The 25931-nt window shown below is 38.8% G+C and overlaps 9 protein-coding genes across 10 annotated transcripts; 5 read left to right on the top strand and 4 right to left on the bottom strand.

The window, feature by feature from the left end:
* Positions 1-106: 106 nt before the first annotated feature.
* Positions 107-3372, bottom strand: LOC105269079 (inhibitor of nuclear factor kappa-B kinase subunit beta). Of its 2 annotated transcripts, XM_011309069.1 has the most exons (9): positions 3212-3372; positions 2632-2831; positions 2161-2537; positions 1935-2039; positions 1740-1875; positions 1471-1659; positions 1182-1399; positions 392-1006; positions 107-311 (listed from the first exon to the last, which is right to left on the bottom strand). In XM_011309069.1, exons 1-9 carry the CDS (start codon positions 3324-3326, stop codon positions 248-250), a joined length of 2019 nt encoding a protein of 672 aa, XP_011307371.1. In that variant the 5' UTR covers positions 3327-3372; the 3' UTR covers positions 107-247. The 2 variants fall into 2 exon arrangements, with proteins under 2 accessions (XP_011307371.1, XP_011307372.1); XM_011309070.1 differs by lacking the exon at positions 2632-2831 and having other exon boundaries at positions 3212-3295.
* Positions 3373-3469: 97 nt separating this feature from the next.
* Positions 3470-6846, top strand: Mrgn1 (Mahogunin ring finger 1). Its single transcript, XM_011309068.1, has one exon. The coding sequence runs from the start codon at positions 3754-3756 to the stop codon at positions 5434-5436; it is 1683 nt and encodes a 560-aa protein (XP_011307370.1). The 5' UTR covers positions 3470-3753; the 3' UTR covers positions 5437-6846.
* A 230-nt stretch (positions 6847-7076) lies between these two features.
* Positions 7077-8297, top strand: LOC105269076 (dynein light chain 4, axonemal-like). Its single transcript, XM_011309066.1, has 2 exons — positions 7077-7227; positions 7430-8297. Exons 1-2 carry the CDS (start codon positions 7168-7170, stop codon positions 7676-7678), a joined length of 309 nt encoding a protein of 102 aa, XP_011307368.1. The 5' UTR covers positions 7077-7167; the 3' UTR covers positions 7679-8297.
* On the bottom strand, positions 7688-8869 carry LOC105269077 (dynein light chain 4, axonemal). Its single transcript, XM_011309067.1, has 2 exons — positions 8567-8869; positions 7688-7750 (listed from the first exon to the last, which is right to left on the bottom strand). Exons 1-2 carry the CDS (start codon positions 8781-8783, stop codon positions 7743-7745), a joined length of 225 nt encoding a protein of 74 aa, XP_011307369.1. The 5' UTR covers positions 8784-8869; the 3' UTR covers positions 7688-7742.
* An 87-nt stretch (positions 8870-8956) lies between these two features.
* RpL10 (ribosomal protein L10) lies at positions 8957-10531 on the bottom strand. The gene is made up of 4 exons (XM_011309063.1): positions 10449-10531; positions 10261-10290; positions 9541-9846; positions 8957-9345 (listed from the first exon to the last, which is right to left on the bottom strand). The coding sequence occupies exons 2-4, from the start codon at positions 10281-10283 to the stop codon at positions 9015-9017; spliced, it is 660 nt and encodes a 219-aa protein (XP_011307365.1). The 5' UTR covers positions 10284-10290; positions 10449-10531; the 3' UTR covers positions 8957-9014.
* Positions 10532-10845: 314 nt separating this feature from the next.
* Positions 10846-16209, top strand: Git (ARF GTPase-activating protein GIT1). The gene is made up of 9 exons (XM_011309062.1): positions 10846-11067; positions 11591-11724; positions 11950-12380; positions 12501-12763; positions 13450-13647; positions 13720-13868; positions 14402-14749; positions 14871-15104; positions 15182-16209. The coding sequence occupies exons 1-9, from the start codon at positions 11010-11012 to the stop codon at positions 15380-15382; spliced, it is 2016 nt and encodes a 671-aa protein (XP_011307364.1). The 5' UTR covers positions 10846-11009; the 3' UTR covers positions 15383-16209.
* Positions 16210-16448: 239 nt separating this feature from the next.
* On the top strand, positions 16449-18700 carry LOC105269073 (ankyrin repeat and MYND domain-containing protein 2). The gene is made up of 3 exons (XM_011309061.1): positions 16449-16671; positions 16960-17337; positions 17620-18700. Exons 1-3 carry the CDS (start codon positions 16474-16476, stop codon positions 18265-18267), a joined length of 1224 nt encoding a protein of 407 aa, XP_011307363.1. The 5' UTR covers positions 16449-16473; the 3' UTR covers positions 18268-18700.
* An 829-nt stretch (positions 18701-19529) lies between these two features.
* On the top strand, positions 19530-21361 carry LOC105269071 (phospholipase A1 member A). Its single transcript, XM_011309060.1, has 3 exons — positions 19530-20095; positions 20234-20564; positions 20763-21361. Exons 1-3 carry the CDS (start codon positions 19735-19737, stop codon positions 21160-21162), a joined length of 1092 nt encoding a protein of 363 aa, XP_011307362.1. The 5' UTR covers positions 19530-19734; the 3' UTR covers positions 21163-21361.
* Positions 21362-22424: 1063 nt separating this feature from the next.
* LOC105269115 (T-box-containing protein TBX6L-like) lies at positions 22425-25657 on the bottom strand. Its single transcript, XM_011309121.1, has 5 exons — positions 25524-25657; positions 23664-23979; positions 23413-23559; positions 22838-23027; positions 22425-22435 (listed from the first exon to the last, which is right to left on the bottom strand). The coding sequence occupies exons 1-5, from the start codon at positions 25655-25657 to the stop codon at positions 22425-22427; spliced, it is 798 nt and encodes a 265-aa protein (XP_011307423.1).
* Positions 25658-25931: the final 274 nt, after the last annotated feature.

Raw genomic sequence — 25931 nt, 5'->3', positions numbered from 1 at the left:
AGGAAAACGTAAAAAATTATTCCCAGGACCGATATTCACTTTTGTAAAAACAGACAAACTGGGAAACGTGAAATGGGGAGTAAGACACTACATTCCTCGTCCCTGATTAATTATAAAAATCGATTTATTCATTTACATTTCGTAGAAAAAATTTATTTAAAAATAGAAATGTATTAATTGACTGCTGTAAACTCTGAAATAACAACAATTAATATATCTCTATCGAATCACTTCGATTTCTGAGTCTTCATTGATCGAGAGAACTGAGTTTCACTTTGATGTCTTCCATGTTAGTTAAAAGTTCGTTTATTCTGCAAAAAAAAAATCATTATCATTAGTTATAGGGAGTTATTAATGAGTAAAGCAATTTCTGGTGCGCATAAATTCTCACAAGTGTCCCAGGACGATGTTATCCTTGACGAGAGTATCTCCACCCCCTGCAATGGCCTTCATCTGCTGGATTTCACCAGTAAATTCCTGAAAATCCCTCTGGCACTGTCCCAAGATTGTCTGAAAAGACTCGAGAGCTTTCTCGAGCTTTAGAAGCTGCCCCTCGATCCCCATGAAGCGCCCCCCAACAGCCTGAAGACCCTCGGAATTCAAAATCTCGTGCCTCACGCTAAGAAATCTGAAATAAATTTCAATCATCTTCTTGGCAATCCACAGTTTACTCTGCTCCGCTGTCATAAATGCTCTGAACACCGCCTCCCCCTCCTCAAGGACGTTAAGGAACCCCGAGGAGTCTGTAGAGGACGGAAAAATCTCCTTCGCGATTTCCTTAAGGTCCCAAATATTTTTCAATTCATTTTTTATCCCTCTGGCACTCGACAACAAATTCGAAATTTTTTTGTGGAGCTGGTGAGAGTTTTGAAGATTCCTGGAGGCCCCGGGATTATCCTCGCGGGGTAGAGGCACCTCCTGGAGGGACTGGTGGAGGTTGGACGAGGCCGACAGCATTTTTTCGATTTTTTCCGAGAGGCAGAGGAAATTTGTGTCGATTAAGTCTCTAGAACAAAAACTACACGTAATTTCTCACTCTCGATTTTTGGACAGTATTTTGATGAGCGTTCGGCTATAATATTATAATTATTATAATTGTATAATTACGATAAAAAATACGTCGATAAATAAATTTAATGGAAATGCCGAACCCTCATTCTGTGGGAGAATTAATTCATCACATTTTAATTGATAGAGCGATGATGTATTTCTTGTAGAGTTCAACTTCTTGTTTCATGAAGAATACCGTAGCTCCGTACAGTTTTCTGAGGGTCTGATAATCATATTTCTTCGTCAAACCTCCCTCAATCATTCTTTGAACATCTTTAGGTGGAATAACGTCTGGCAGAACCTTGACCAGAAGATTGTCCTTCTCAAAGACGATCACCTCGTCGCCATCCTGAGAGATTATTTAAAAATGGTTCTGTATTTATTTTATTTATTCAATCTACTCATTAGGGTAATTTTTACCTCCAGAAAATTCACGATTCTGCCATCAGGACAGTCCAGCAATTTCCCCCCTGGCGAAACGAGAAGTTGATCCTGGACTTGAATTTTCTCTCGTTCAGAGATCCATTTTCCAATATCTAGAATTTTCGTTGTATCCTCTACGAGTAAATTGTCCGTCTTGTAACGAGATACGAAGAATAAGTGAACGATCTGTACATCAAACAAAAAAAATCGTTTTCATGATTGTAGGGGTAATGAAGAAGAAAGATTTTTTCATGTTTGAGATGTACTTTTTTCGTGAAAATTGTCTTCAACAGGCGAAAGACTCCATTAACACTTTTTCCATTTTCCATTATTTTCCCGCGGGTGGATGGCTCCCACTGGAGGACTAGGCGAAACCAGGGGGTCAGGGCGTCCCTCAAACACCTGAAAATCATTTTTTAATTTAAATATCTCTTTTCCTCCAGGGGATTCCTGAAACTCACTGAGGTATATTGCTAGGATCATCGATAGATGAGGAAAATTCAACTTTTCCGTTGATCTCTCGAGCTGATATATCCTCGGGCCTTTTGTTTCTTATATGTTTCATCCTGCAATAATCAATAGAACTCGATTTTTAATGCATTCAAATCGATTTTTTTTTAATTGAATTGAATGAAAATTTTCCCTAGCTATCCAACGCGATTTTTTCAAATTAAAAAAATCAGGTACCAATTTTTGTTGAGCGCCATGTTGGGCAAAAATGGTCTCGTACCGGTCAGGATTTCGTAGAACAAAATCCCCAGGCTCCAGTAGTCGACGGAGGAGCTGTAGGAGCTCTTCCAGAAGAGTTCTGGTGCTACATAATTCAATGTACCAACGATGGAGGCAGCAGCACTCGCCTCGCCCAATTCCTTAGCATATCCTAAATCAATTAATTTGTAGGTGCTACCTGATCTGCCATCCTGAATGACAATATTTTGGGGTTTTAAATCCCTGTGGGTGATGCCATTGGCGTGAAGGTACTCCACGGCAGAGGAAATATCTCGCATAATTTTGAGGACTTCTTTTTCGCTGAGACCCCAGAAGTTTTCGGGACGATTCAGGACCTGAAGAGATAAGAGAAATAAATGAGGGGAAAACTGAATTTGTGGGGAAGAAATGGGAAAATTTATTTATATCTCAATCAAATGAATAATTTACGTCTCTGAGGTCTCCCTTGCTGCAGTACTCCATGCAAAGCACTGGAAGCAGTGGATTCGTGTCTTTAACATCAACAGGTATATCTCTAGTGCCTACGATGTTCGGATGGTTAATTCGCTTCATGAAATTCACCTCCTCCTTCCACCTCTCTATTTGTCTCCGAGACAATTTTGATACGTCTAATTGACATTTTTTTATTGCTGCAACACAATTAATCCTCATGCATACCAATACCTCCAAAAGGATCTTTTATACAACCAAAATAAAAATAAACTATATGTTTCAGTAACCCTCAATTAATATTTCTAATTATTTAAAAAATTGCACTCCATGTTCAAAAAAAAAATAACGAATAAAACGAAAGCAAATAAATTTTTTTACATTAAAAAAAGGATAAATAAAAATTATCACTGACCGGTCCCTTTCAAAAAACATCACTAACATTGAATTTAAAAAAAAAAACAAAAACAATCACATCAAGAGTATGAATAATTGCAAAAAACCAAGACGAAGAGAATTGCCATTCAAACCCTGAAGAACAAAAAATCCGACGTCAGACCGAAAGACCTGATAAGCTCACCCCTGGTGTCTCCATTTTCCACATTTCTCCAGAGCTCGACAACTCCAAAGGCACCACTCCCTAGAGCTTTGACCCTGACCCATCCTCCGGTGGCCCTGTCACTGGATTTTTCCATAACGTCCACTGAAAAAAAAGAGGACGAACCCCAGATAACATGCACAAAAATGAGTAATACCTCCTAAATCCCCCAGAAGATGGCATCTGGCTGGTGGAGATGAGCCAATGGGATTGGAGGAAACATCAATGCAGCAAAACTCCTCCAGCTGATCATCTGGAGTCCCAAAAACACGTTAATCAGCCCTCAAAGCAGTAGTTTTCCCTCAAACTAGGCAATTTTCGTGATATCACCGTGATTTCAGTGATGTTCTGAGGACTCTAGTGATTTTCAAGGACTTTCTAGTGACAGAAGTTGACAACAAGGTTGAGAGGAGTGTCCTGGTGTTTATTTACGTGTGAAAATACCCTCCAGCTGTCAATCAAGCGATTCTCAAAGTCATCTCCGGAGTCGTAGGATTTGTTTTGCATTTTCTGCTGAAAAAAAAATGGGATCGCTCACCAGCCGACAGAATGCGGGTGTCGAAGAGGTGGATATCGTCTCGAATCACGCGTACAAGTATCCCCCCAGATCAGGAAGCTACTTCGGAAGTCACTTCATCATGGGTGGGGAACGTTTCGACACACCTCAGCCGGAGGCCTACCTCTTCGGTGAAAATCCGGATCTCAATTTCCTGGGGAGTCGTCCAACGCCATTCCCTTACCCACCACCACAGGCCAATGATCCCACCAAAACCCTGAAGAGTCTCGTAAACATCAGAAAAGAGTCCCTCAGGTTGACGAGAAGCTCCGACCAACACGCCACGTCCTCAGAGTCCAATGACACCATCAATGCCATCAAGCATTTCGGAGAGAACGACGTGGACAAGAAATCCACAAAATTTAATATCGAATTTACCTTCGATTGCGACGTTAGATGCGCAATAACTGTTTATTACTTCTGCACTGAGGAGGTTACCACCAAAGGCGTCACTTACAATCCTCGGGACCCATCAATGAACTCTGAGACATTTCATTACAAAAAAGGTGCTAATCAGCTGTTCACTCAGTCCTCCCACGTGTTCGATCCGACCCTCTTCAACGAGGAGGACCTCACCTACAACACAGATCGTGAAATAATTCCAATCGCCATTCACTGTGTGGCAGAGGAGGGCTCAGATGAGCCCAGACAGTCTCACACAACGATAGCTGTCGTTGAAAAACACTCGGACGGTTCCTACATCCTCAAAGCTCTCAAGCAGAAGCTCTACGTCGATGGTCTGTGCTATCTACTCCAGGAGATCTACGGAATCGAGAACAAGAACACGGAGAATACGAAGCAGCAGGGGAGTGACGACGACACCGAGGACAATGGGTCTGAGTGTGTCATCTGCATGTGCGACGTCAGGGACACCCTCATCCTTCCCTGCAGGCACCTATGCTTGTGCTACGGGTGTGCTGACTCCTTGAGGTATCAGGCCAACAACTGTCCCATCTGCAGGGCACCCTTTCGCGCTCTTCTCCAGATCAAAGCCCTCCAGAAGGCAACTGGTGTTGTTATTTCCAGTCCACCACTTCCTGAGGGAAATTGTGAGAATATTCCATCGGGATATGAAGCTGTGTCCTTGATCGAGGCGTTGAATGGACCCTACACACCAAGAACAGCAGCTATACCTCCGGATTCACCTGACACCCCTGACACCGACACCGCGAGTGCTATACAGGCAGCTGAGGTTCTCAATAGATCAGCTGAACGAACTCCAGTCCTCAAGCACGCCAATCATAAAGAGGGCGACCTCGGTGTGTCGTCAAGGTCAGGTGGTGTAACACCATGCCCAACACCGGAATTTCGGATGTCTGTGCTACTGGCGAGGGACGAGACTCAGGTAGGACAGAAGGAACTCCATGGAAGGTCACCTGGGGTCAGGGCAAAGGGTCAAGGTCACTGTCGAGATAAGACTGGGCACAAGGGGAGGGATATGCTGCGATTGGTCAATGAGAAACAATCGGCTGTTTATGAGAGTCAGGGTCAGGATGAGGACAGCGAAGCTGAGAAACTGTCGCCTCTCCTTGACTCAGCAACAACCAATGACAATCATTCCAATCATCGCATCTGTGATATTGACCTTGACGATGATATTCCCAGTGCCGAGACCGAGGGCGATACGGATATGAATTGTCATTCTCATTGACAAAGACAGATAAACGTGTACACGAATTTAATGTCGGAATCTCCGTTAATTCGGAAAATGCAGAATCAATACTGATGATCATCCCTGGATTACTGGGGGTACTCGGGAAAATATCAGGTTTTTAATGATGTTTTTTAAATCATCACAAGTTCATTTTTCCCTTCATGAACAGTTTTAATCCGCTACATATCTGCCTATTTTCATGTAAATATAATAACATTGTTATATTCTGGGAATAATTGACACGAGTTGATCATTGGTGTGGTGATTCGTTAATTAGTGATCGAAAATAGAGATCAATTCTTCTTGATTGAATGGGTAAAGGCATCAAGAAATTTCTTGTTGTTATTGGGACGATGAATGATTGTTATTGTGAAGTTGAATTTTTTATTGTTGATGCTATTGATTATAAGGAGACTTCATTTTTTTTAATGTGCTCCCTTTGCTTAACGAAATAAAATCATTGTCAGTATTCTAAATTTACTCTCTTCGTATGCATTTTTACTGCATCGGTGAAATCCTGTGATTGCACCGATTCACTCATAGCGATATTGCGCAGCGTTCTGCGCAGTTGTCTCTTTGGCAATCTAACCCCAATAATCGACGCAAAATCGAACTAGAGAAGTAGAATTTATGAAGAATAGAAATACTGCATCGATAAAATCTCGAATATCGAGAAGCATTCATGTATCTATAGTCACGTATAAATATAATTGCAGGTGCATTTACAGATATAGCTGGAATACTAACGAATGAAGTGATAAAACATTTTTTAAGGATTTAAAAAATGAAAGTAAGATTTAATATGAATATTTAATATGAATCGGACAAAAATCGAAAAATCAGTATTCTAAATTTTTCTTTTCCTTCGCCCTTGAAACAAATTTCACAATTACACCGATTCACTAATGGAAATCCTGCGCAGTCTTGTGCGCAGTCCTCAGTAGGAATATTGAGACAGAATTTAGGCGTAAATATTCACGTGTGAATATTGATATAATAAAAAGTATGTATACATATATACTTGAAATATATAATTAAGTGGAGTAATTGGAGCCGAAGCATTGAAAAAATATTAAAAAATCGATAGCTGATGAATGATGAGAGAATCTTGATCGCGAAGATAATGACTGGAAAAATTGAACAAGTATCTTAGAACAAAGTGGAATTGTATTATAAATTTTATGTAGGTGCAGATAATTAACTTTAGGATTTTTATATAAAAAATTATTCTATTGTGAATTATATCATATTCGTATTAAAATATTCCAGACGTAAGTGTAGATTATTCACGTTGAATGTCAAATTTGTATGTAAATTGTAATTAGTGGTACTTTTTGCAGTTAAACGGTAGCTATTGAAATAAACATATTGTTTAAATCGAGGTAATAAATATGCCAAAACTTTGGATGTTTCTATTTTCAATGGAAAATCCCTCCCTGTATTTTTATTATTTATCACTCCTTCATTCATTCGCTGTTAAACAATCATTTGCTATTCGTCACGAGAATTTATAAAAAATTGTTCCACAAAAATGAGTTTTCAAAACGATTTTTCTCGGAGGGGATGAGCGCATGCGTTAAATTATTCACCCTCATCCCCTGGAGATCGGGGGTGTGTACACCACCCCCAAACAAAAACATCCCCACCCAGATGACTCAGAGTGATTAGAACCAAGATCTGTTCAGGTTCTTGCAGTCTCCTTGGAGAATATTTACCGATTCTTCGACGATGACGGAAGTGAAGAAGGACGACGTCGTAAAAATTCTGCACACCTATCCCCTGTGTCGAGTGAGTTTTCCTCATCCTGAGATATATTTTTATTGATCAGTAAACAAGTCTGCGTATCCAAGAGCACGTTTCAAGGAATTTAATCGACAATTGATCATTATGGAAACCACGTGTAGAGAAAAACGCATTTAAAAAATTTTCTTTCTTTGCGAATATTTGTTTTTTTAAGATATAAATTATTATCGATTTTGATGTGTCCCAGAAATGTGACATGACAGACGAGATGAAGCAGGAGGCGATGGAATTATGTGTGACAGCGGCTGAAAAATACGCTGACAACTACGAGAATGTTTCGCGGATGATAAAGGAAACGATGGATAAGAAATTTGGGGCTTCCTGGCACACCGTCGTCGGCGAGGGCTATGGATTTGAGATAACGTATCAATTGAAACACCTTCTGTATATGTACTGCGCAGGAAATTTGGCGATTTGCATATGGAAATCGGCTTGAGAATTCTCCGACGCCGCATAAACCGCAACTGGACGATCGGGTGAAGTGAAAAAATCGGCACACCTCAGGAACCTGAAGAGATACAACGATGAAACATGTTTCATTGGATAGCCCGGAAAATTTGTGACTTTAAACTCTCATTGTGGAACCATTTTGCACCGCGCATTAATGAGATATCGGTGATATCGGTATTCCACTCCCAAATTCGAAAAGGGATAATTAACAGAGAATCACTGGGTCAATCTAGACCGTCAATTAGGGTTTGAAATCGGAATTTTCTTGGCTATCCAGTGAGATATTACCCATCAATCTCCCTCGACTCCTTCCCCTTGAAATCCCTCAGCGAAAAAAAAAACGCAACCGATTTTTTTCGTCCACTCGATCAATCCTGACTCAATCACCGATATCCGAAGGACAAAATAAAAAAAATAATATCTCAGGTCGAAAATGAACTATTAATCATAAGAAATCTATTATCAATCGTGTAACCACGCGGAGAAATTTTTTATACACCAAAACGATTTATTAATTGTGAAAAAATAGTTGAGTTAATTTTTAAATTCAAAATAAATGGAGTGAAATAATGGAGAGAACGAATGTACGACTCAGGAGAAAAATAAATGGAGTATATTAATCATATTTATTCTATTTGATTAATCCGTTAATGCGTGCATTAATTGCAATTGTTTATGTTAAAATTGGACGATTAATTATTCAATTTGGAGAATTTTAAAATATTTTATACAACATAATACGGAAAGAGAGTTTGATTTATTAATTATCCAAATCCCACGACAGTTCTATAGACCAAAACAGCGATATTTCCTCCCGAATACATATGCATCATTGTTTTCTCCTGGTAGATGACAGAGAACCCATAGGACTCACCGACGATCACCTGGAAAGGTGCTCCGAACTTCTTGTCCAGGTCGTCTTTGATCATTTTCGCCGCGAGCTCGTAATTGTCAGAGAATTTTTCAGTGGCAGTGACACACACCTCCAGGACTTCCTGGTGCATTTCCTCGGGCATATCCGACGTTTTGCAGAGGGGATAGGTGTGAAATACCGGTGTAATTATTTCTTTTTTTATCTCGCCCGTTGCCATGACAGATTTTTACCGATTAAATGAGAAGTTGGCGCAATTCACTGAATTTCAGTTGGAAACATTCATTTATCGATTTATCTCGACGATCGAAGTAGGATGGAATATTTTTTATGATTTTTAATGCCGATCTCTCGATGGGATAAAACAATGTGTAAAAAATAAAATACAGAATATTGTTTTTCAAATGTTTTTTATTATTCAATTATCGATCTCCAAAAATTGTCAGAAGAGTTAGGCCGTGGCCAGGTACTCTCTGAATTTCTTCCACGCATCGAGGGGTCCGTGCTCTGGCAGATACTTGACGTTGCAGCCATCAGGAGCAAGGCGTCCAGCTGCTTTGAGCTCCTCGTACTCAGCTCGATCATACTTAGTGAATCCCCATTTCTTGGAGACGTAGATCTTCTGGCGACCGGGGAACTTGAACTTGGCACGCCTCAAAGCCTCGATCACTGAGGCCTTGTAACGGTCTGACGACCTCACACTCATGATCGGCTGTCCAATGCGAACCCGGGCAACTGTACCCTGGGGCTTGCCAAAGGCACCTCTCATCCCAGTTTGGAGCCTAAGTGAAAAATTCACAGCTCACAATTATGAGAAGTTATCGAATCCTTACAGATTACAATTGAAATTAAAAAAATTAATTTAATGGTAATACAATTCTCAGCGAATATAAATAAGTTGACATTTTTGAATTCACAATTCAAGGAGTAATCAATATTTTAATTAGAGAAAATTTAAGGAATGCAGTGAATTTTACCTATCGGCCCCGGCACAGGACAACATTTTGTTGATCCTGATGACGTGGAAGGGATGGAGTCTCATGCGAATGTGGAATTGATCCTTTCCTGCGTTCTTCACCATGTACTTGTTGCAGCAGATACGTCCTGCCTCAAGTGCCTCTGAGCTCAGCTGTTCATACTCATCTGACACGAGATGAACGCACAGGGGAAAATCCTCGACACTCGCCTTCTTCTTTCCCAAATCAAAAATACGAATCTTCGGGTCTGGGACACCACGACAGAAACGAGACTTTGGGTAAGGCTTGTTTTTGCAGTAGCGATAACTGTACAACGACAATTAAATGATAATTAATTAAAGTCTTTCAAGGTAGGAAATGATTAAGAGAGTTAGAATAAAGAATGAATAAAACATTAATTGTAAAACAAAACAGATGAATTATTGCTCTCCAAAATTAATCAAAATATGCATTATACATAATTTGTTTAAATAGATATAGCAATTGAAATTATGGAATGCTTTATTTCATCATATGGAGAAATATAGAAGTCATCGGGTCAATAAAAAAAAAATTTCCTAACCACAAAATTGTTTGCGTACAGTTGCAAAAATATTCGATCCCATCGCGATGATTTTTAATATTTCATCCACTGAATTATTGGGAGTAACTTATGAATTGTTTTTTAATGAATAAATAGTTTGGGTAATTGTTAATAACATAAACAGCATGAGAACTCACCATCTCGCTGGTCGACGGCCCATGATTGACCTGCAATTAACCACAAAAAGATTCAATTAATCCAAAAAATACAAACACCTACGCTAATTTCGATGATCGGTTATCACAATTATTGGTAATTAATGTGGATAAATGGAATGATTGCTCGAGAATAAATGGAATAAAAGTGAAATAATTGGGGAACATACCGATCCCTCAGGAACTTCTCGAGGGAAAAGGAACGCACACTCGGGAATTGTCGGGAGAGATCGGAAAAGAGATGCAGAGGTACGATCTATGAAAACGACGAGACGGTTTTCATGTGAGTGATCTTTTCGACAAAAGGTGGAGACACGATACCGTGGGAAAATAATTGAAATTCAAAACAAATAATTTTGTAAAATGAATTGAAATAATTAGAAAAATCTCATGTAAAAATTAATTAATCCTGAGATGAATGAACATTCAAAAAGAATAATCAATATTTTTTGGTGATGTATCGATGAAACAATTATTCTCTCCAGAAAAATTGAATTTTCCCTCCATTTTTATTAATTAACGGCGCCAAGGGGCTATTCCAGCCTCCATTTTGTTCCCACACGCACACATCGTTAACCTGTCAAAAATACTTGGGGACTTAAAAATAATTGGCAATCAATGGCGCTTGGTTTTTCCATGTTTATTCGCTAATTCTTTGGTTTATATTGTTGAAAAATGAAGTCGTTTTGAAGAAATCGTTGGGGTTCAGTGATTTTAATCATTAGATCAAGATGGCAAGACCCAAGTACAAAGCAACCTCGGATCTCTGTGCTGATTGTGGAGCTCTTGGTGAGATTAGAATAAATTAATTTTTTCGACTCAATCTTATATTCTTTTGGATTCAATCGAATTATCGCTATTTATTCCTATTATATTCATTATTCAGACCTTCAAATAATTTGAGACTCATTATCAGTGAATTTTCATTTTTAATTTACCGTTCTAATAAAATTTTCATTAAACAACTTTAATTTTTAAAAACTAATATCAAATTGTGGAATCTTCTATCAATAAGTAATTTAAAAAATACAGAATTAGTATTGATTATTTTTCTCCTACTTAATCGTTGCGAAATATTTTTTTTCAATTTATCACAATTTTTAATTTTTTTTTGGGATAATTAATTTGTATTTTGGGACCGAGTACATATATTTGGATTTGTCCGGGGTATTAAGTGATTACTAGGTTCCCCTGAGCTCCCAGAAATTGTATATAAATAAATGCCAGACAGGAAGTAAGTCATTGGGTGGCGTAGAGGCATCTCCCATGGTTCTGACAATTTTTTTTTTCTCATTTTCTGTTTGTTGGACAGGGCCAGGATGGGCATCAGTGAACCGTGCCATTTTCTTGTGCGACGAGTGCTGCAGCATTCACCGAAGCCTCGGACGACATGTGTCACACATCAAGTCCCTCCACAAGAGCGTCTGGAACCCATTTTTGCTCTCTGTGAGAATTTATCCAGATTTTCCACTCATCGGTTTAATAAAAATATTCAATCGATGAAACCATCCACCCGTTTAAAATTTCTAAACACAAATGATGAGATGATTTTATGATATTACAAGCCCATCACACATTTTCCTTCACATTTTATTGAATATTGAGAATTAAATAAGCCTTTATCCTCGATATTTTTTTTCCAAAAAGTTGATTAATTTTCTCTCCCATCAGATGGTGCAAACGTTGAACGATAACGGTGCGAATAGCATCTGGGAGCATTCCCTGATGGACCCAAGTAATTCGAAGATAAACCGACGCAAGCTACAGCCCAAGGATCCCCTGCACCCAGTAAAAGCTGATTTTATTCGGTTAAAACACCAGCAGCTGATGTTCATATTGCGCCCCAGCAAAGATGAATTCTGCAGTGACGAGGAGTTGAGTAAACAGCTCCACAGCAGTGTCAGGACTGGCAATCTGGAGACTTCATTGAGATTGTTGGCACAGGGTGCGAATCCCAATTATTTCTACAAGGAGAAAGGAACAAATCCCCTTCACGTGGCTGCCAGGGCTGGCCAGGCACTCCAGGTGGAGCTCCTCATTGCTAATGGAGGCAATCCAAGTTTAATTGATTCTAATGGGCATACACCCATGGAAATTGCCAGGTATAAATCATTCATTGCGATTGATTGATTGATTTATTTATTCAAGTCGTTTTGTCATTCTTTGATTGTCATTCATTCACTGGGATAATATAATTTCCCGTATTTATTCACATTTCATAGGATGTCGGGACATTTGGAACTGTCAGAGAGACTCGTTGAGTGCATGTACGAAGTCACTGACAGATTGACGTTCTTCGTATGCTCGAGGAAGCCAGATCATCGCTCTCAGGAGCATTTAATTATCCCCGAGTGGTCAGTCAATCTCGAGAGGAACGAGTTGGCATTTGAAGCTAGAACTCGACTCCAACTGCTTCCTAATAATTTACTCGAGGAGCTAGCCATGGACGTCTATGACGAGGTCGACAGACGTGAGACTGAAGCTGGTGAGTGATTGTCGTAGGATAATTAATGATTGTTACAATTTCTTGAGGATATCGAATTTAATTTATTCATTCATTAGTGACCACGTTATCTCATCAACTGGAATTTGTTGATTAATTATTTTTATTCCAAATGGAATCATTGGAATTTATGTTTTTCACTTTTGGTGTTGTATCGATCGATTATAATATTCGATGTCCTCAATACCGAAAATATTTAGAACCTAGAAAATTACTGAACCATTTATTTAGTCTCCCAATATCGTAAACTCAGTGTTAATTAATCTCTGTTAATGTTCATGGATACTATTGTTAATTAATCATCTCATCACGTTGAAAATCACAATAGGCCATTAAAACTATTAGTCCTTCGATATTATTTTCCATTAATAATCCGCATGAATTCTTTTCTGCATCTACAGAGGGACAGGTGAGCAACAACCTAATTATTTAAACAGAATTATTTACTATTTATCTGAGTAGACAATAAAAATAGTCTAGTGTTGTATAAAATTTGTGATGACGTCAGGATTTAATGGACTCTTTCAAGATCTGGAAGGCGGAATATTTCATTACGAATTCTCTGATTAATCATTCGACATTTAGATTCATGTAGACCTCATCTCACTCATTGACCAATCGGATTTTATTTTTGTGGATAATTTTTAATGGATCATTTGGGAAATTAGTTTGGCTGTCGCATGCGAGTCTTCCAGAGAGGACAACAGTGCCTTTTCTACCGGTAAATCCACACCTGTCATCCACGAGAAATCAGGGACGACAGAAGCTGGCGAGATTCACACCCAAAGAATTCACGGTATTAATAATCGATCTACTCACCGAAGCTGGCAGGAGACACATGATATCAAACACAACTCCATTGCAGGGTAATTATATTATTAATTATTTCACCTGAATTTTCGTAATTAATTCATGAAGCCCTCGTTTTTTTTGTACAGATCCTGCAGTTTTAGCTTTAAAAAAAGAGAAATACGGCTCTCAGGTTTCTGATGACGAGCCTCTGTACGACAGTGTTGCCTCAGACGATGATTACGCTGCTGTAACTACCGACGTATCCAGTATTCGCTCGACAAACGTCGAAAACGAGGTGAAAAAATGTGTTTCCACTCATTTCAATTATTTAGAATATTTTCAAAAAATGTTTAATGAATGGATCAGCTTCTGTTGTGTGTAGATGCAAAATTTTCTTTAGTCTTAGGCTTACTAGGGTCGGTTTTATCATTGGTAATTCGAGATTATTATGCTTGTTGTGGTAATTAAGGTGCCAGCACTTGTAGGAAAACAAAAAACGAGGAAACGTCTGAGTACGTGGCTCTTCTGCTTCTAGGCAAGTGATTGCTCGTTAAATCTGTCGTTGGATGGCCTATTTTATGCATGTCAATTTTTCAGGACTCAGATTTTTTTTTTTAACAATGGCAAAAATTAATTTCGTAATTATTTTATACTAAATTCCAGGGTTTCATGTCTTTAATTAATCTGTTTGGAATTTTAATATTTTAGACAACTGTTTAATAATTTTTTCCGTGTTATCCCCTAGGACAATTTTTTAATGGCTTTTCGTTTTCAAAAACTGGTGAAATGGGGAATCTTGGAGTTCTATTTATTTTTATTATTTTACAGAAGGCACTGGCCCCAATGGCCAAGGGCCTCCCCTCGATCGTAGAAGTCCTGAAGAAGCAGCTGAGCACCTCAGAATCGACTATAAAATCTCTTCAAGAAGAGATGAAGGACCTGAAGAAGACGATTGAGGCCCTGACTCGAGAAAATCGAGAACTGAAGAGTACCATACAATCACAGAAGAAATCTCTCCCAGAGGACGTGATGAACGGCCACTCTGGGGAGCAGGAGCCGGTCTTGGAGTCCCTCGGGGACCTCAGGAGTACCCTCTCCAGGGGCCAGAGACCTGCCTCAATGTACGAAACGCGAGAGGGACTCAAGAAGCCTGGACCGTGGAATTCTATGAGTCAAGTAAAAAAAAAAATGCAATTCCATTTTTTTTTTTTTCATATTTCCAGTTCTTTCGTAATGCAGAGCACAAGACACGGATACATTCACATTAGAATTATTTGTTCGATTATTTTGGTTACAGACAAAGCCACATGGGGAGACTCTGGTCCGACCCAATACGACTCAGAGCCTCTGGTCGTATCAATCGTCGAGTCTTCCATCATGTGACGAAGTTACAAGACGTACAGAACAAGTCACCAGAAGAATTCAGGAGCTCTGGATGGCGATGCAGGATCCAGGGCACAGGGAGGCATTTGTCCCCTGTGCTGAGAGGATTAGAGTTGCTGTTGCCGAATTGACTGCTATTTTCCCACAGGTATTCACTGATTCCACAGATCAGTCTCTTTTATTTTCTAATTCTCGGAGATAATCAATCCATTTCCATAAATGCAGAACCCAATCGAAGATAACATCAGATCAGCCCTCAGGCAACTCAATGGAAACACTGGAAGACTTCAGGCCGAATGCGCTGGCCTTCAAAGATGCACCAGTGATCCTGGACACATGGATCGGTGTCTTCAGCAAGTCCGATCGTGTGCCTACGATATTGCCAAAGCTACAAAACTCCTCGTCACACAATTTCAGATATCCTAGACCCAAAAAATAATTAACATTTTAAAACCATTCGAATCAATCACAAACAAATCATTTAAGCTTTAAAAAATATTAACGATCAACTCAGTAACGGAATGACGAAGCATCGAATTTGATATTCTTATTGAATAGCGATTGAGAAAAAAATTATTGATTTTCATGGTCATTTTTGCGGTCGAATCATGAGACTTTACCGGTTTGTTACTGAACTAATTCATAATTCTCCCATTATTGTTACCTTGTATTAACATAGAATGAAGACTGAGTAGGCGTATTTTTAATTTGCATCCTGTAAATGCGGTGAATTCAATTTTTTGAATTTCTCTTTTTCTCACCTAGAAACGTTTGAAATCATTAGGTGTTTGAAATTTATTAACTGAGTGTAAATATGTGAGTTTTAGATGACAACATCACATTGTTAGAATCAAATGACAATCGACGATTTTAATCAACCGAAAAGAAAATGTTTTTCAATCAATAGAATCCACTCAAGTGCAATACGATTGTTTTTTAAACAGAATCATGAAAGAATTGAATTTTAATTATTATTTGATAAAAAATCCGATTCAATGAATTTTAATGGTAAAACTGTTTTCAATTACGACCTAATGTGTACCACCCGATAGATTTCTTAAGACCCTGTGCAGCCCTTAATGATAATTAATTATTCAATTCTCTGACAATATCTTAGTATTTTAAATCAATGAATTAATTAAGGATCAGGTAATTAAAACTATTTTTTATGATAGAAAATTAATCATTGTTGTTTGTAATGATCGAACAAATGTTAATTCTGCCGAATAAATTGTGTATTCACGATAATTAATGTCGTGAGGTTCTGTATAAATTATAAACCGGATCAATCATCGCAATGGGTCCAGTCGACGGGGTTTTAAAATTTCAGTGAATAGCAATTTCGTAACGCAGAAAATAACATTCACCGAGTCAGCTGACGGGCAGACACCCCCATTTCGTGTGGCGCCCTCCCTCTCTAGGGGTGCAGTACTACAATGGCGCCGGGGTCACTCCAACCCCCAGGACTGAGCCTCCACTTTAGTCAATCCTCTTTGGAGGCCCCAGTCCACCTAAAAATGGCGTCGACAACAATGTGTACAGACATTCAACGTGAAATATTTTCCAAAGTAGAAAAAAACGAAGCAACAGAGCTAAAATCTCTCCTAGCATCCAATAAATTAAAAATCGACTTTGTGGATGAGAATGGCATGAGTCCACTGCAACACGCCTGCTACAAAGGAAACAAGGAAATAACTCAGATGTTATTGGATCAGGTTAGAACGACATCAAAACAATAATAATCGATTGCAGAAAATTCTAAAAGCCCTAACTCCCCTACATTTATAATCAGAGATCAATAATTGCTCCATTACACTACATCCTCATTTTGTCCCAACAATTCCTTCAAATTTCGATGTACATATTTCCCAACGATTTAATTTTTTCAATTAATAAATTAACGTGGCAAAAGTAATTATTTTAACCGGTGCAATGATCATTTTTAATTGGAGAATTTCGGACCAGCCGATGGTATGTATTTAATTAAAAACAAATTTCATTAGGGAGCGGATGTGAATGGCTGTCAACAGGACAACGGCTACACAGCCCTCCACTTGGCCGCCCTGAGTGGCAATGCTGATCTGTGCCATCTTCTGCTGAGCTGTGGTGCCAAAATCAATGCAACTAACTCAGTGGCACGTACAGCAGCGCAAATGGCAGCATTCGTTGGCAATCACAATTGCGTTGCAACAATCAATAATTACATACCAAAGGCTGACATCGATTACTACGTTAAACCACAGGGATTACAGACTGAGCCGATGCTACCACCCCATCTCTCTGATTCTTTTCATAAATTCATTATGCAGGTCAATGTGCATCCGGTCAGGGTGGCCATTACATTGCAAAAATGTACGGGATTGTTAGATCATCTGGCAAAGGTGAGTTATCTATTATTTTCTCTCATGAGTATCAATTGCATATCCTACATTTGAAATATCGAAAATCCCTAATCTCCCATCTTCCAGTCAAATGCATAAGTTTCCTTAATTATTTATTTATTTATTCATCAATTTGACATTCCTCAAAACTCCTTCCTATTCCGCATCAAATTTCAAATTTTCCCGCAAATAAAATTACCACCACGATCTCCTAAAATCCCGTTCGTAAACCCCGACTTTTCGTCCTAGTCGCATAATCAGACAATTTCGCTCGGTTACCAGGTTCAAAAAGTCCTAGAATCACTCCGCCAACGTGAGATGACACGCGGCGCTGAGACAAACGAAATAATGGCATTTAAATACCACTACCTAAGTTGCATAATAAACGAGATTCAAAAATTGAAAAAACGTCAAGAAGCGCGAAAAGAAAAAGTGGAAAAAGAAAAATCTCCAGAGGCGACGGACAAGACCTCGACGAAGTGTCAAACAGATCTCGTTGAGCTATTCATAAAACAATTACTCAAGTGCAATAAGTACCAAGAGGCTCTTCTCCGAGAGATAGTCCGGGAATTCCCCTTTAGGGAGAGCACCATCTTCCGACAGATGATAGCGACTCTAGCTGGTACCGATCCACCGTCAGCCGTTTCCGTTGTTTCGGCGGCTATCAATGGCCAACGGGGTTTCGTAGATCTGTCACAGATATGTATCACCTGCGGTGAAGAAAAAGCCACGAAAAAGTGTAGCAAATGCCGGGCTGTTCAGTACTGCGACAGAGAGTGTCAGCGCTATCACTGGTTTCTCCATAAAAAAGAATGCGCCAGAGAAGACACCAATACGACGAGTGATAAGGGAGGCAAAATTACCGATGCTGATAAGGCACAACTCGCCACCGCCATCCAAGCGGAAATCCATAATTTGAATATCAAATAATTGTTTTTTAATAAATTTACGTTTTTTTTGTTTATGTTTTTTTATTTGTTTTTTGGCGGGACGAGGAGGGGAGGGAGAAGCCGGAAAAATTCCGGTTTATCGAAAAAAAAAAGAAATGACCCTCTTTTCCGAATGTAATTCGACGAATTATCATGGAAAAATAAAATTGGAGGAGAAAGGAACTTTTCGGGACTAGGGCGCAAAGTGAAATTTTTTCGACGTGTTTTTTTTTTATTTGTGTTCATGTCGAATCGTGCGGAAAGTAATTTTTTTGAGACTCATGTTGAAAATGATTTTTGCGCGTTTATCGAGTGTTTAGTCTGTGAATCGATCAGTGATTGTGTCAATGTTTTGTATTATACTGAGTAGATGAATAATTTTTTGTTAATGCTGTCAACATATAGATAAAAATAAAAGAACATGACAAAAACAATTGGCGGAAATGATTTTTATTTCGAGCACCAGGTGTTATGCAACGATTACCGATAATATCATCCCGCCGATCTCCTGGACTTTCTAATCCCCCCGCAGAAAAAAAAAACGTGAATTTTAGTTGTTACGTGTCATAAGTTGCCGATGTCAAGTGTAAGGAAGAAATTTCACCGAATTTGCCCTCGAAAATAAGAGTTGCAGACTTTCTCCGATGTTAAATCAACAGTCTCCCATTTCTCACGCGAAATAAAAAAAGAGGAAGAACTAAAAAAAAAATCGCATTTCCCCATTACGAGATTTTTAATCTTCCCAAATGTATATTTTATAAAATGAATAAAAAATATGAGAAATTGTACCAGCGAATAAACGGAAATTAAGAAAACCAAAAAAAAACCATGAGATCAATGTTTTTTTATGGAATAAAAAAGAAAAATTTCTCTTTACAATTTGAAATGAATCATGATATCACGGTGGCCTAAAAAAACATTTTTTTACTGTCCACTAAAATCCACGGAAGTAGCGCAATTGCTTGCAGCCTCGATTCCCGCAAAATGCACTTTTCAAGAAAGTCCCAAAGAATTTTAAAAATAAAGTCATAATGCCCGAATATTTTGAATTTTCCACAACAACAATTACATTCAATTTAAGATTCCCTTTGAAAAAAAAAAAGAAATTAAAACTATCACATGAAATCGCGATGGTTTCTCACCTCTGAAATATTAAAAAGAAAACGTCGACTTTTTTTCGAAATGTCAACGCTCAGTACTCCCCGAAGATCATAATGGCAATAAATACTAATAAAAAATTAATGGGTCCGGCTAAGGAGAAGCTAAAATAAAAAAAAGAAATGAAGGGGAAAAAACGGTAAAAAGAGTGGTAGTGCGGGGCAATGAAGCGACAATACTCGTTGAGTATATTTGTCTCTGGATTTAGTCATCACTGAGACGTTCACCGAGTCGTGTCAGTCACCTCTTAGCGCCGGGCAAATTAAATTATTGACTTTTTATAAAAACAAGTGGTAAACCCGATCTACCCATGTCCCGTAAAAATTTGAAGAACCTATTGATAATTTTTTTCTGGATGAGTATAGATTTTTGGGGTGAAAATAATTTTAGTGTCTCGGCACTTACGGAATTTGAGAGAAGTTTAACGCGTCTCGCCCGGGGACCACTCCAGGACGCAATAGAGAGCGGTGGAGCTGATTATAATAAAGAGAATTGCACATGGAGACGAGGGGATGATAAGGACGCGTGTCCCGATCCCGACGTTCATGTTTATCTTTATACACCAGGAAATGAGAGCAAGAGAAAACTCATGGAGAAGTTCAAAGGGGACTGGCTGCAGATGAATTATCAACCGACTTTAGAGAATATTATTTTAATCCACGGTTATGCAGGTAATTAATCCATTTCCACAGCATAACCGGATACACAAATCAATTCAATTCAAATTCAATTTTTTAAATATTTTTTTTGCCGGTCAAGTCCAACAAAAACATTTAAGATGATTATGTGTTTTAAAAAATATCCTCCAGGAGGTGACGATATTCTACCAATGTCGATTCTCCGCGACGCGTACCTGAGAAACGGAAGTTACAACGTCTTCGTGGTGGACTGGGGTGCCCTGAGTGCAGCCCCATGCTACCCGGCAGCAATTTCCAATCTCCAACCAGTGGCTAGATGCCTAGCCCAGACCCTAACGACCTTGAGACACCTGGGGCTGCCAATTCTGAGGACAACCTGTGTTGGTCACTCCCTGGGGGCTCATCTCTGCGGTATGATGGCAAATTTCCTCCTCTTCCGTATGCACAAGATCATCGGACTGGACCCAGCGAGACCCCTGGTACACCCCAGGCTCGTCAACAGGTGACTCTCCTCCGAATCCATTATACTGAGTTCCATTCGAAAGCCAGGAAAATTTCAGCTGAAAAATTTTATATGACGATCCCTCTAGGTGTTCTCGTTCCCCAGTAATTCATGAAAACGTAAAAAATCCCTAGGCAGTCACTAGATGTGAAAATATCACGAGAATCTTATCGAGCCGTTAATCAATTACCCCTTCAGGTTGGACAGCGGTGACGCGGACTTCGTGGAAGTTATCCACACGAACGCGGGATACTATGGGGAAATCGGAAGAGTTGGTCACGTGGATTTCTGCGTAAATGGTGGAAAGGTGCAGCCATTTTGTCAGAAGGACCCGAATGAGCAACTGTGCAGCCATGTTTGGGTGGTCTGCTACATGGCGGAGAGCATCTTCGGGAACTCGAAGAATATGACCGCCGAGCCGTGCTCCAGGAGGTGCCCCGCAGGCCCCAGAATCAACAGCAGACCTGGTGAACGCCTCCTGATGGGACAACACACACCCGTCGGCTCCTGGGGCTCTTTCTGTCTCCAGAGAACAAATCCCCCGTTCTGTCCGGCTTTCAATCCCGATGGGGTTGGCGATCAGCGCTGTTGTCTTTGAAAAAAAAATTTTTTTTTAGTTGAGAACATTCTCTAGAAATCACAAAATTTACCTAGACCGTTACCAAAACAAAAAAATCCCTAGGGGTAGAGAGAACCGACTATTGGACGGAAATTTACACTAGTAGAAATTCATTGAACTTCCAGTCATTTAAATTTTCAATTATGAGAGTTTGAATTCAATTTCAATTTCAATAAAATGCAATTTAATTCATAGATTGAAAATTCCGGGAAATTAGGGCCCGAATTTGAAATATTTTCACGATTTCCAGAAGCAGTCATACCTGAAGTTTTTCTACTTGAAATTTCCAGCATAATTTTTTAACAGTGTACCCCAGAATAATTTCCTCCGATTCATCGAAAAGTTGAAGAGATAAAAGATCTCGAGGCGTGCGTTCTCCACCGGAAATATCCCTAACTATCCTTTCTGTCGATTTGCATGATCGCTGAATAGATTCTTGAGACAGCTGTCATTGACTTATCATTAATAATTTCGTCACGATCACATTCCACTGGTTAATATTCAAGTGATTCAGGTATAACGGACTCGCACCGTTAGTTACGATACGTGTCGTATTTATTACAGCTGATGTTGATTAGTTTTAAGAATATGTAAGATTGATAATAATTATTATTTGCGACAAATGATAAACAATACACATGTTAAATATAAACCGCGTCTCATGGTGCAATTCTATCGACTGAAATTTTAACGAAAAAATAATAAATAATAAATAATCCCCGACAACAACTCGAGCTTCAGAATTAATTGAATATTTTCATTTAGTAAATAATTACCTGTCAAGGGGCTTGTTAACTTTTCCAGAAAAATTATTTTTTTATTTGGAAAACTTGATATGTTCAGTGATGTGCAACGAACCGAACGAATGAAAAGTGGAAAATATCAGATAATTTTGGAGCTCTTGTATTATAAGTGTTTTCAATGATTTTCAGGGAGAAAATGACTTCTGAGGATTTTCAAGTGATTTTCACTCAAGTACTGGCGTCAGTTGTCTATTACACGAACAGAAGGCCCCAGTCGTCCTTCAGTCTAGTCGTCTGGCCACTTCACAGGCCCTGGGGCCTGACGCCTGTCACTACTGGCCCCGTTTTCCTCTATTATCATGAATTATCATTAAACTTCATGAAAAAACAAAAAAAAATATGGAAAATTTTATCGTAAAAATATGAAATATTTATTTTTCCAACGTTTGGAGATTGTTACCCACTTATTTACATAATTGCACAAGTCGAGTTACTTCACTAGCCTTTCACTAAAATTACAATTAAACTTAATGAAAATGTTTTCTTTTTCTCTCGAAATTTAAATTAACGATTCGAAAAAAGAATGGATTGGAAAAGTGAATGAGAGTAATTAAAATTGAATGCGGGAGAAAGTTTTTTATTTTTCCTATACTAATTATTTATTGATAATTACCGATGAAATCGGTGATTGATAAAAAAATTATTGTGTGGAAAATTCGGGAAGAACCTGAGACGATCGAAATGAAATTGGGAAAAAACATTGGGAGGTGAAGTATTCGAGAAATTAAAGACCTGAGGTATTTGTGGGGGTGGAAATGAACTTTCTCCCGTGGGTTTAGGTGGTGGTGATGGAGAGGCGGTGCACCAAGGACGATGCAAACGTGTGGGTCGGTTTGAAGTGGCATTTTCACCATTTGACTCTTCGATCTCGATTCTCTCAATTTTTTCGCTGTTCTTTGGAGTTTCCGGGGTACCCGGCTCCTCCTCCTGAGAGTTCTCCGAGCTCTCCTCGAGTTTTCTCTTGCAACGGTAATGACCTGTCTCTCGGAAACCCTTGGCGAAGGGATTGTTATCGATTTTCAACTTTGTAATGCTCTCATTCTGAAAACAAACACTTGGGCTAAATTTTTTTGTAATATGACTAATAGCAGTGAAGATAGAGGATCGGGGTTGATCTCATCGGAAAGCTGAGAAAATTTCCAATTAAAAAATATAGTCACATGTCGAATTCGCTCCAGTGGTTGCTGAGATATTGAAGAAATACTGTATTGGTCGAAAATTGGTCGGAATTGTTGGTCTTATCAGTGATTGCGAACCAGTGGAGCAAAATGGACCGTCATGGGACTCGTCTCCATGGTAAATTTCCCTGGCTTTCCAATGAGATCTGTCTCGTCAACCTCCCACCAACGGGAAACGAGACAGATTTTTTTTTCCACTGGAATTCCCACCATGACACCGCAGTTATCGCATGATTAATTCTAGCTACCTGGTAGGCCGTTACTGCTATGAACTCCGTCTCTTCGAAGGAAAAACAGGCAGAGGGCTGGCTGTAGATGTTGCTGATACTCCCTAAGCCGTCCGATTGGATTATCCAGATCTTCGGGAGATATTTATGCATCGATGTGAGAACAATCTACAAAAAATTCAAATTTTTCTTATTAAAAAAAATCTGAAAATCAGAAAATATTTCAGAGTTCAAAAATTAATACAATCATCAATTGATTATAAAAAAATTACATTGTTATGGTGATCGACGGTATTATTTGTTAATTTTAATTTGGCGAAGCTGACGGGCTGTTGTCCCCAGTGTTTTCCGGTGGCGGGACTATCCGGATGGAGATAAAGTCTCTTATGAGGTGGTGATTGGACCTCGGCATTTCCAGCTACAGTCCACCCCTGGTGCTTCCTCTTCACGTCGTCATTTGTATTTTTTTCTGGATTGCCGACGTACTTGTGCCTCCGCTGTGAAGCAGGCGCTATTTCCAGGAGGACGTAGTACTTTACGTGGGGCTCAAGTCCAGTGATAGACACCTGGATGGCGGGGAACATCCGTCTGTGGGCAGAACAGTTTCCAATTTTCTTTAACTTTTCGAGGTCTAACGAGCTTTTAATTGGGTTTTCACGAGTTGGACCTCTTCCGGGGGTAATTGACTTCGTGGGGGGCGGGAAAGGGTGAGGAATTCGGAATTGGTACCTGGGATACACCCAGGAAATGGTTGAGTGACGGCTTCAAAGAAGATCGTCAGATAAAATTTTAAACCGTCGTTTCTGAAATTTTTTCACGATAACATTTTGCTGATAATTCGTTGTGACTTTTTGTTTAAATATTTCATATTATTTAATAGACTTGAATTTTTTATTATGCCAATTTGTATTTATTTTGATCGATTTTTAAATAATTAGATTACAATAATTAAGAAAAATTCGGATGCATGTGATAAAAATGTCAATTGTGTTTGCAAAAAATCCGTGAAAGCGATTTTTATAAAATGCATATTAAAATATAAAAATGTATAATTATAATAATATTAATAATGTGTATAATAAAAAAATGGGCGGAAAACTAAAAAATGCAGAAGGCCCTTCCGCATGTCTAAATGACAAAATAATTTTGTCCATTTCCTGAGGACCCACTTGACCGAAAAAAGGGAAAATCCCGTGGATTTTTTGTGTTTTCGGTGAGCGACAAAAAAAATAATTTCCATTGTGAAGGTAAAAAGGGATTTTGGGGTTTCCATGTCGGTGTCGGCATGGTTTTGACAAAGAGGACAAGTAGCTTGAGGCGCCGGCGGACTGTCGTGCGACCCTGTCTCGACAAACAAGGGTTTTAGACGCCTTCGGACTTGGAAATTTACTTGGGACACTTGAGTGTCAAGAGACCCTCTTTCTCATCTCGCTCGCTTGATTTTTTGGATGACTGCATGGTAAAATTGAAGGATGACCGTTTATCTCCGGCGGATCTCTATGTGAGTTTACGTGGGCTCAGGGTAATTAAGAGAATTGTCGTCATGCAGGCGTGCAAAAAAAAGAAAAAATACTTTCATACTTTTCCTTCCACCGATTTTCGGATAAAATTGTTTGATCTTTACAAATTTATTTTATAGTTCATCTACTGCACGCAAAAATCACGTTTTATCTAGAAAAATTATTTGATGATCATTAAACTGCGGAATTATCTCGATAAGGGGTGGTTTTAATTGAAAATGTCATTCAACATTTTTTGTAGATAATTATTTTTGTAATAAAAAAGGTTTTATAACTTTTTTTCTGAAACCTGTTCGTAACGGAGTAATTTACATGAAAGATAGTTCGCGCCGAGCTGAAGGATAAGACGGGATTTAATGAGACGTCATCATTAAATATCGATTTATCTCCGTAAGGGGTGGATTTAGAGGGGGTAAGTACAGGACATTATTTATCGAGAATAAAATAATGAACAAAAAAGTTATTTAGCATTTTTCGCTGACAGCAGTGACTAGTGAGATAATTTCATATTTATGAGTACGTGTAGCGATTACACCTATTTTTTAATGTCCTCACTTTTCGACTCATCAGTTTAAAACATCGTTAATTATCGATCAATCAGTGTTTTCTTACCTCCCAAGTTTTGTGATAATCATCTCTGTAGTTTCTCCGTGGAACTGTCGCCACAACCCTCTATTACTCAACTGCACATTTACAGAACTCGGCAAAGAGCTCCTCGGAAAACTCTCCATTCGACCCAAGGTCATTGCGGATCCAGAGAAAAATCTCCAATCGTTGAAAATTTTCTCGCCTTTTCCACAGTAATTTCCACTCAGGTCTAAATTCATTTTACGATATCACAAGTCTTCACATCCAACGTTGCGAACGATTTTTCCGAAAAATTTCTTTTCCAATGACGAATTTTCGTTAGAAAATTATTTTGTCGGTGGAAAACTCCCCGGAAAATTCAACAAGTTGGTGAACTTCCAATGCTCTCGTTAATTATTTCCAGAACAAAATTTTGCAAGCAATAAAATTTTC

Source organism: Fopius arisanus, unplaced genomic scaffold (assembly GCF_000806365.1).
Source record: "Fopius arisanus strain USDA-PBARC FA_bdor unplaced genomic scaffold, ASM80636v1 scaffold00064, whole genome shotgun sequence".
NCBI classification, from domain to species: domain Eukaryota; kingdom Metazoa; phylum Arthropoda; class Insecta; order Hymenoptera; family Braconidae; genus Fopius; species Fopius arisanus.
Note: the sequence above shows the minus strand (reverse complement) of the source record. Positions and strands in the feature narration are given on the sequence as shown.

What these genes read in the sequence shown, in the direction of transcription:
- LOC105269071 (XM_011309060.1), top strand. Translation starts at nt 19,735, where the DNA reads ATGTCCCGTAAAAATTTGAAGAACCTATTGATAATTTTTTTCTGGATG. An exon ending in TTTAATCCACGGTTATGCAG is followed by an intron (nt 20,096 to 20,233) that starts GTAATTAATCCA and finishes AATATCCTCCAG; the next exon opens with GAGGTGACGATATTCTACCA. An exon ending in CACCCCAGGCTCGTCAACAG is followed by an intron (nt 20,565 to 20,762) that starts GTGACTCTCCTC and finishes TTACCCCTTCAG; the next exon opens with GTTGGACAGCGGTGACGCGG.
- Git (XM_011309062.1), top strand. Translation starts at nt 11,010, where the DNA reads ATGGCAAGACCCAAGTACAAAGCAACCTCGGATCTCTGTGCTGATTGT. An exon ending in TGCTGATTGTGGAGCTCTTG is followed by an intron (nt 11,068 to 11,590) that starts GTGAGATTAGAA and finishes TTTGTTGGACAG; the next exon opens with GGCCAGGATGGGCATCAGTG. An exon ending in GGAACCCATTTTTGCTCTCT is followed by an intron (nt 11,725 to 11,949) that starts GTGAGAATTTAT and finishes CTCTCCCATCAG; the next exon opens with ATGGTGCAAACGTTGAACGA.
- LOC105269115 (XM_011309121.1), bottom strand. Translation starts at nt 25,657, where the DNA reads ATGACCTTGGGTCGAATGGAGAGTTTTCCGAGGAGCTCTTTGCCGAGT. An exon ending in ATTATCACAAAACTTGGGAG is followed by an intron (nt 23,980 to 25,523) that starts GTAAGAAAACAC and finishes TTCTGCCCACAG; the next exon opens with ACGGATGTTCCCCGCCATCC. An exon ending in TAGCAGTAACGGCCTACCAG is followed by an intron (nt 23,028 to 23,412) that starts GTAGCTAGAATT and finishes GTTTGTTTTCAG; the next exon opens with AATGAGAGCATTACAAAGTT.
- RpL10 (XM_011309063.1), bottom strand. Translation starts at nt 10,283, where the DNA reads ATGGGCCGTCGACCAGCGAGATG. An exon ending in GGCCGTCGACCAGCGAGATG is followed by an intron (nt 9,847 to 10,260) that starts GTGAGTTCTCAT and finishes GTCGTTGTACAG; the next exon opens with TTATCGCTACTGCAAAAACA. An exon ending in TCCTGTGCCGGGGCCGATAG is followed by an intron (nt 9,346 to 9,540) that starts GTAAAATTCACT and finishes TTTTTCACTTAG; the next exon opens with GCTCCAAACTGGGATGAGAG.
- LOC105269077 (XM_011309067.1), bottom strand. Translation starts at nt 8,783, where the DNA reads ATGGCAACGGGCGAGATAAAAAAAGAAATAATTACACCGGTATTTCAC.
- LOC105269076 (XM_011309066.1), top strand. Translation starts at nt 7,168, where the DNA reads ATGACGGAAGTGAAGAAGGACGACGTCGTAAAAATTCTGCACACCTAT. An exon ending in ACACCTATCCCCTGTGTCGA is followed by an intron (nt 7,228 to 7,429) that starts GTGAGTTTTCCT and finishes GATGTGTCCCAG; the next exon opens with AAATGTGACATGACAGACGA.
- LOC105269079 (XM_011309069.1), bottom strand. Translation starts at nt 3,326, where the DNA reads ATGGAAAAATCCAGTGACAGGGCCACCGGAGGATGGGTCAGGGTCAAA. An exon ending in GCAAGGGAGACCTCAGAGAC is followed by an intron (nt 2,538 to 2,631) that starts GTAAATTATTCA and finishes TTATCTCTTCAG; the next exon opens with GTCCTGAATCGTCCCGAAAA. An exon ending in GAATCGTGAATTTTCTGGAG is followed by an intron (nt 1,400 to 1,470) that starts GTAAAAATTACC and finishes ATAATCTCTCAG; the next exon opens with GATGGCGACGAGGTGATCGT.
- LOC105269073 (XM_011309061.1), top strand. Translation starts at nt 16,474, where the DNA reads ATGGCGTCGACAACAATGTGTACAGACATTCAACGTGAAATATTTTCC. An exon ending in CTCAGATGTTATTGGATCAG is followed by an intron (nt 16,672 to 16,959) that starts GTTAGAACGACA and finishes AAATTTCATTAG; the next exon opens with GGAGCGGATGTGAATGGCTG. An exon ending in TGTTAGATCATCTGGCAAAG is followed by an intron (nt 17,338 to 17,619) that starts GTGAGTTATCTA and finishes CTCGGTTACCAG; the next exon opens with GTTCAAAAAGTCCTAGAATC.
- Mrgn1 (XM_011309068.1), top strand. Translation starts at nt 3,754, where the DNA reads ATGGGATCGCTCACCAGCCGACAGAATGCGGGTGTCGAAGAGGTGGAT.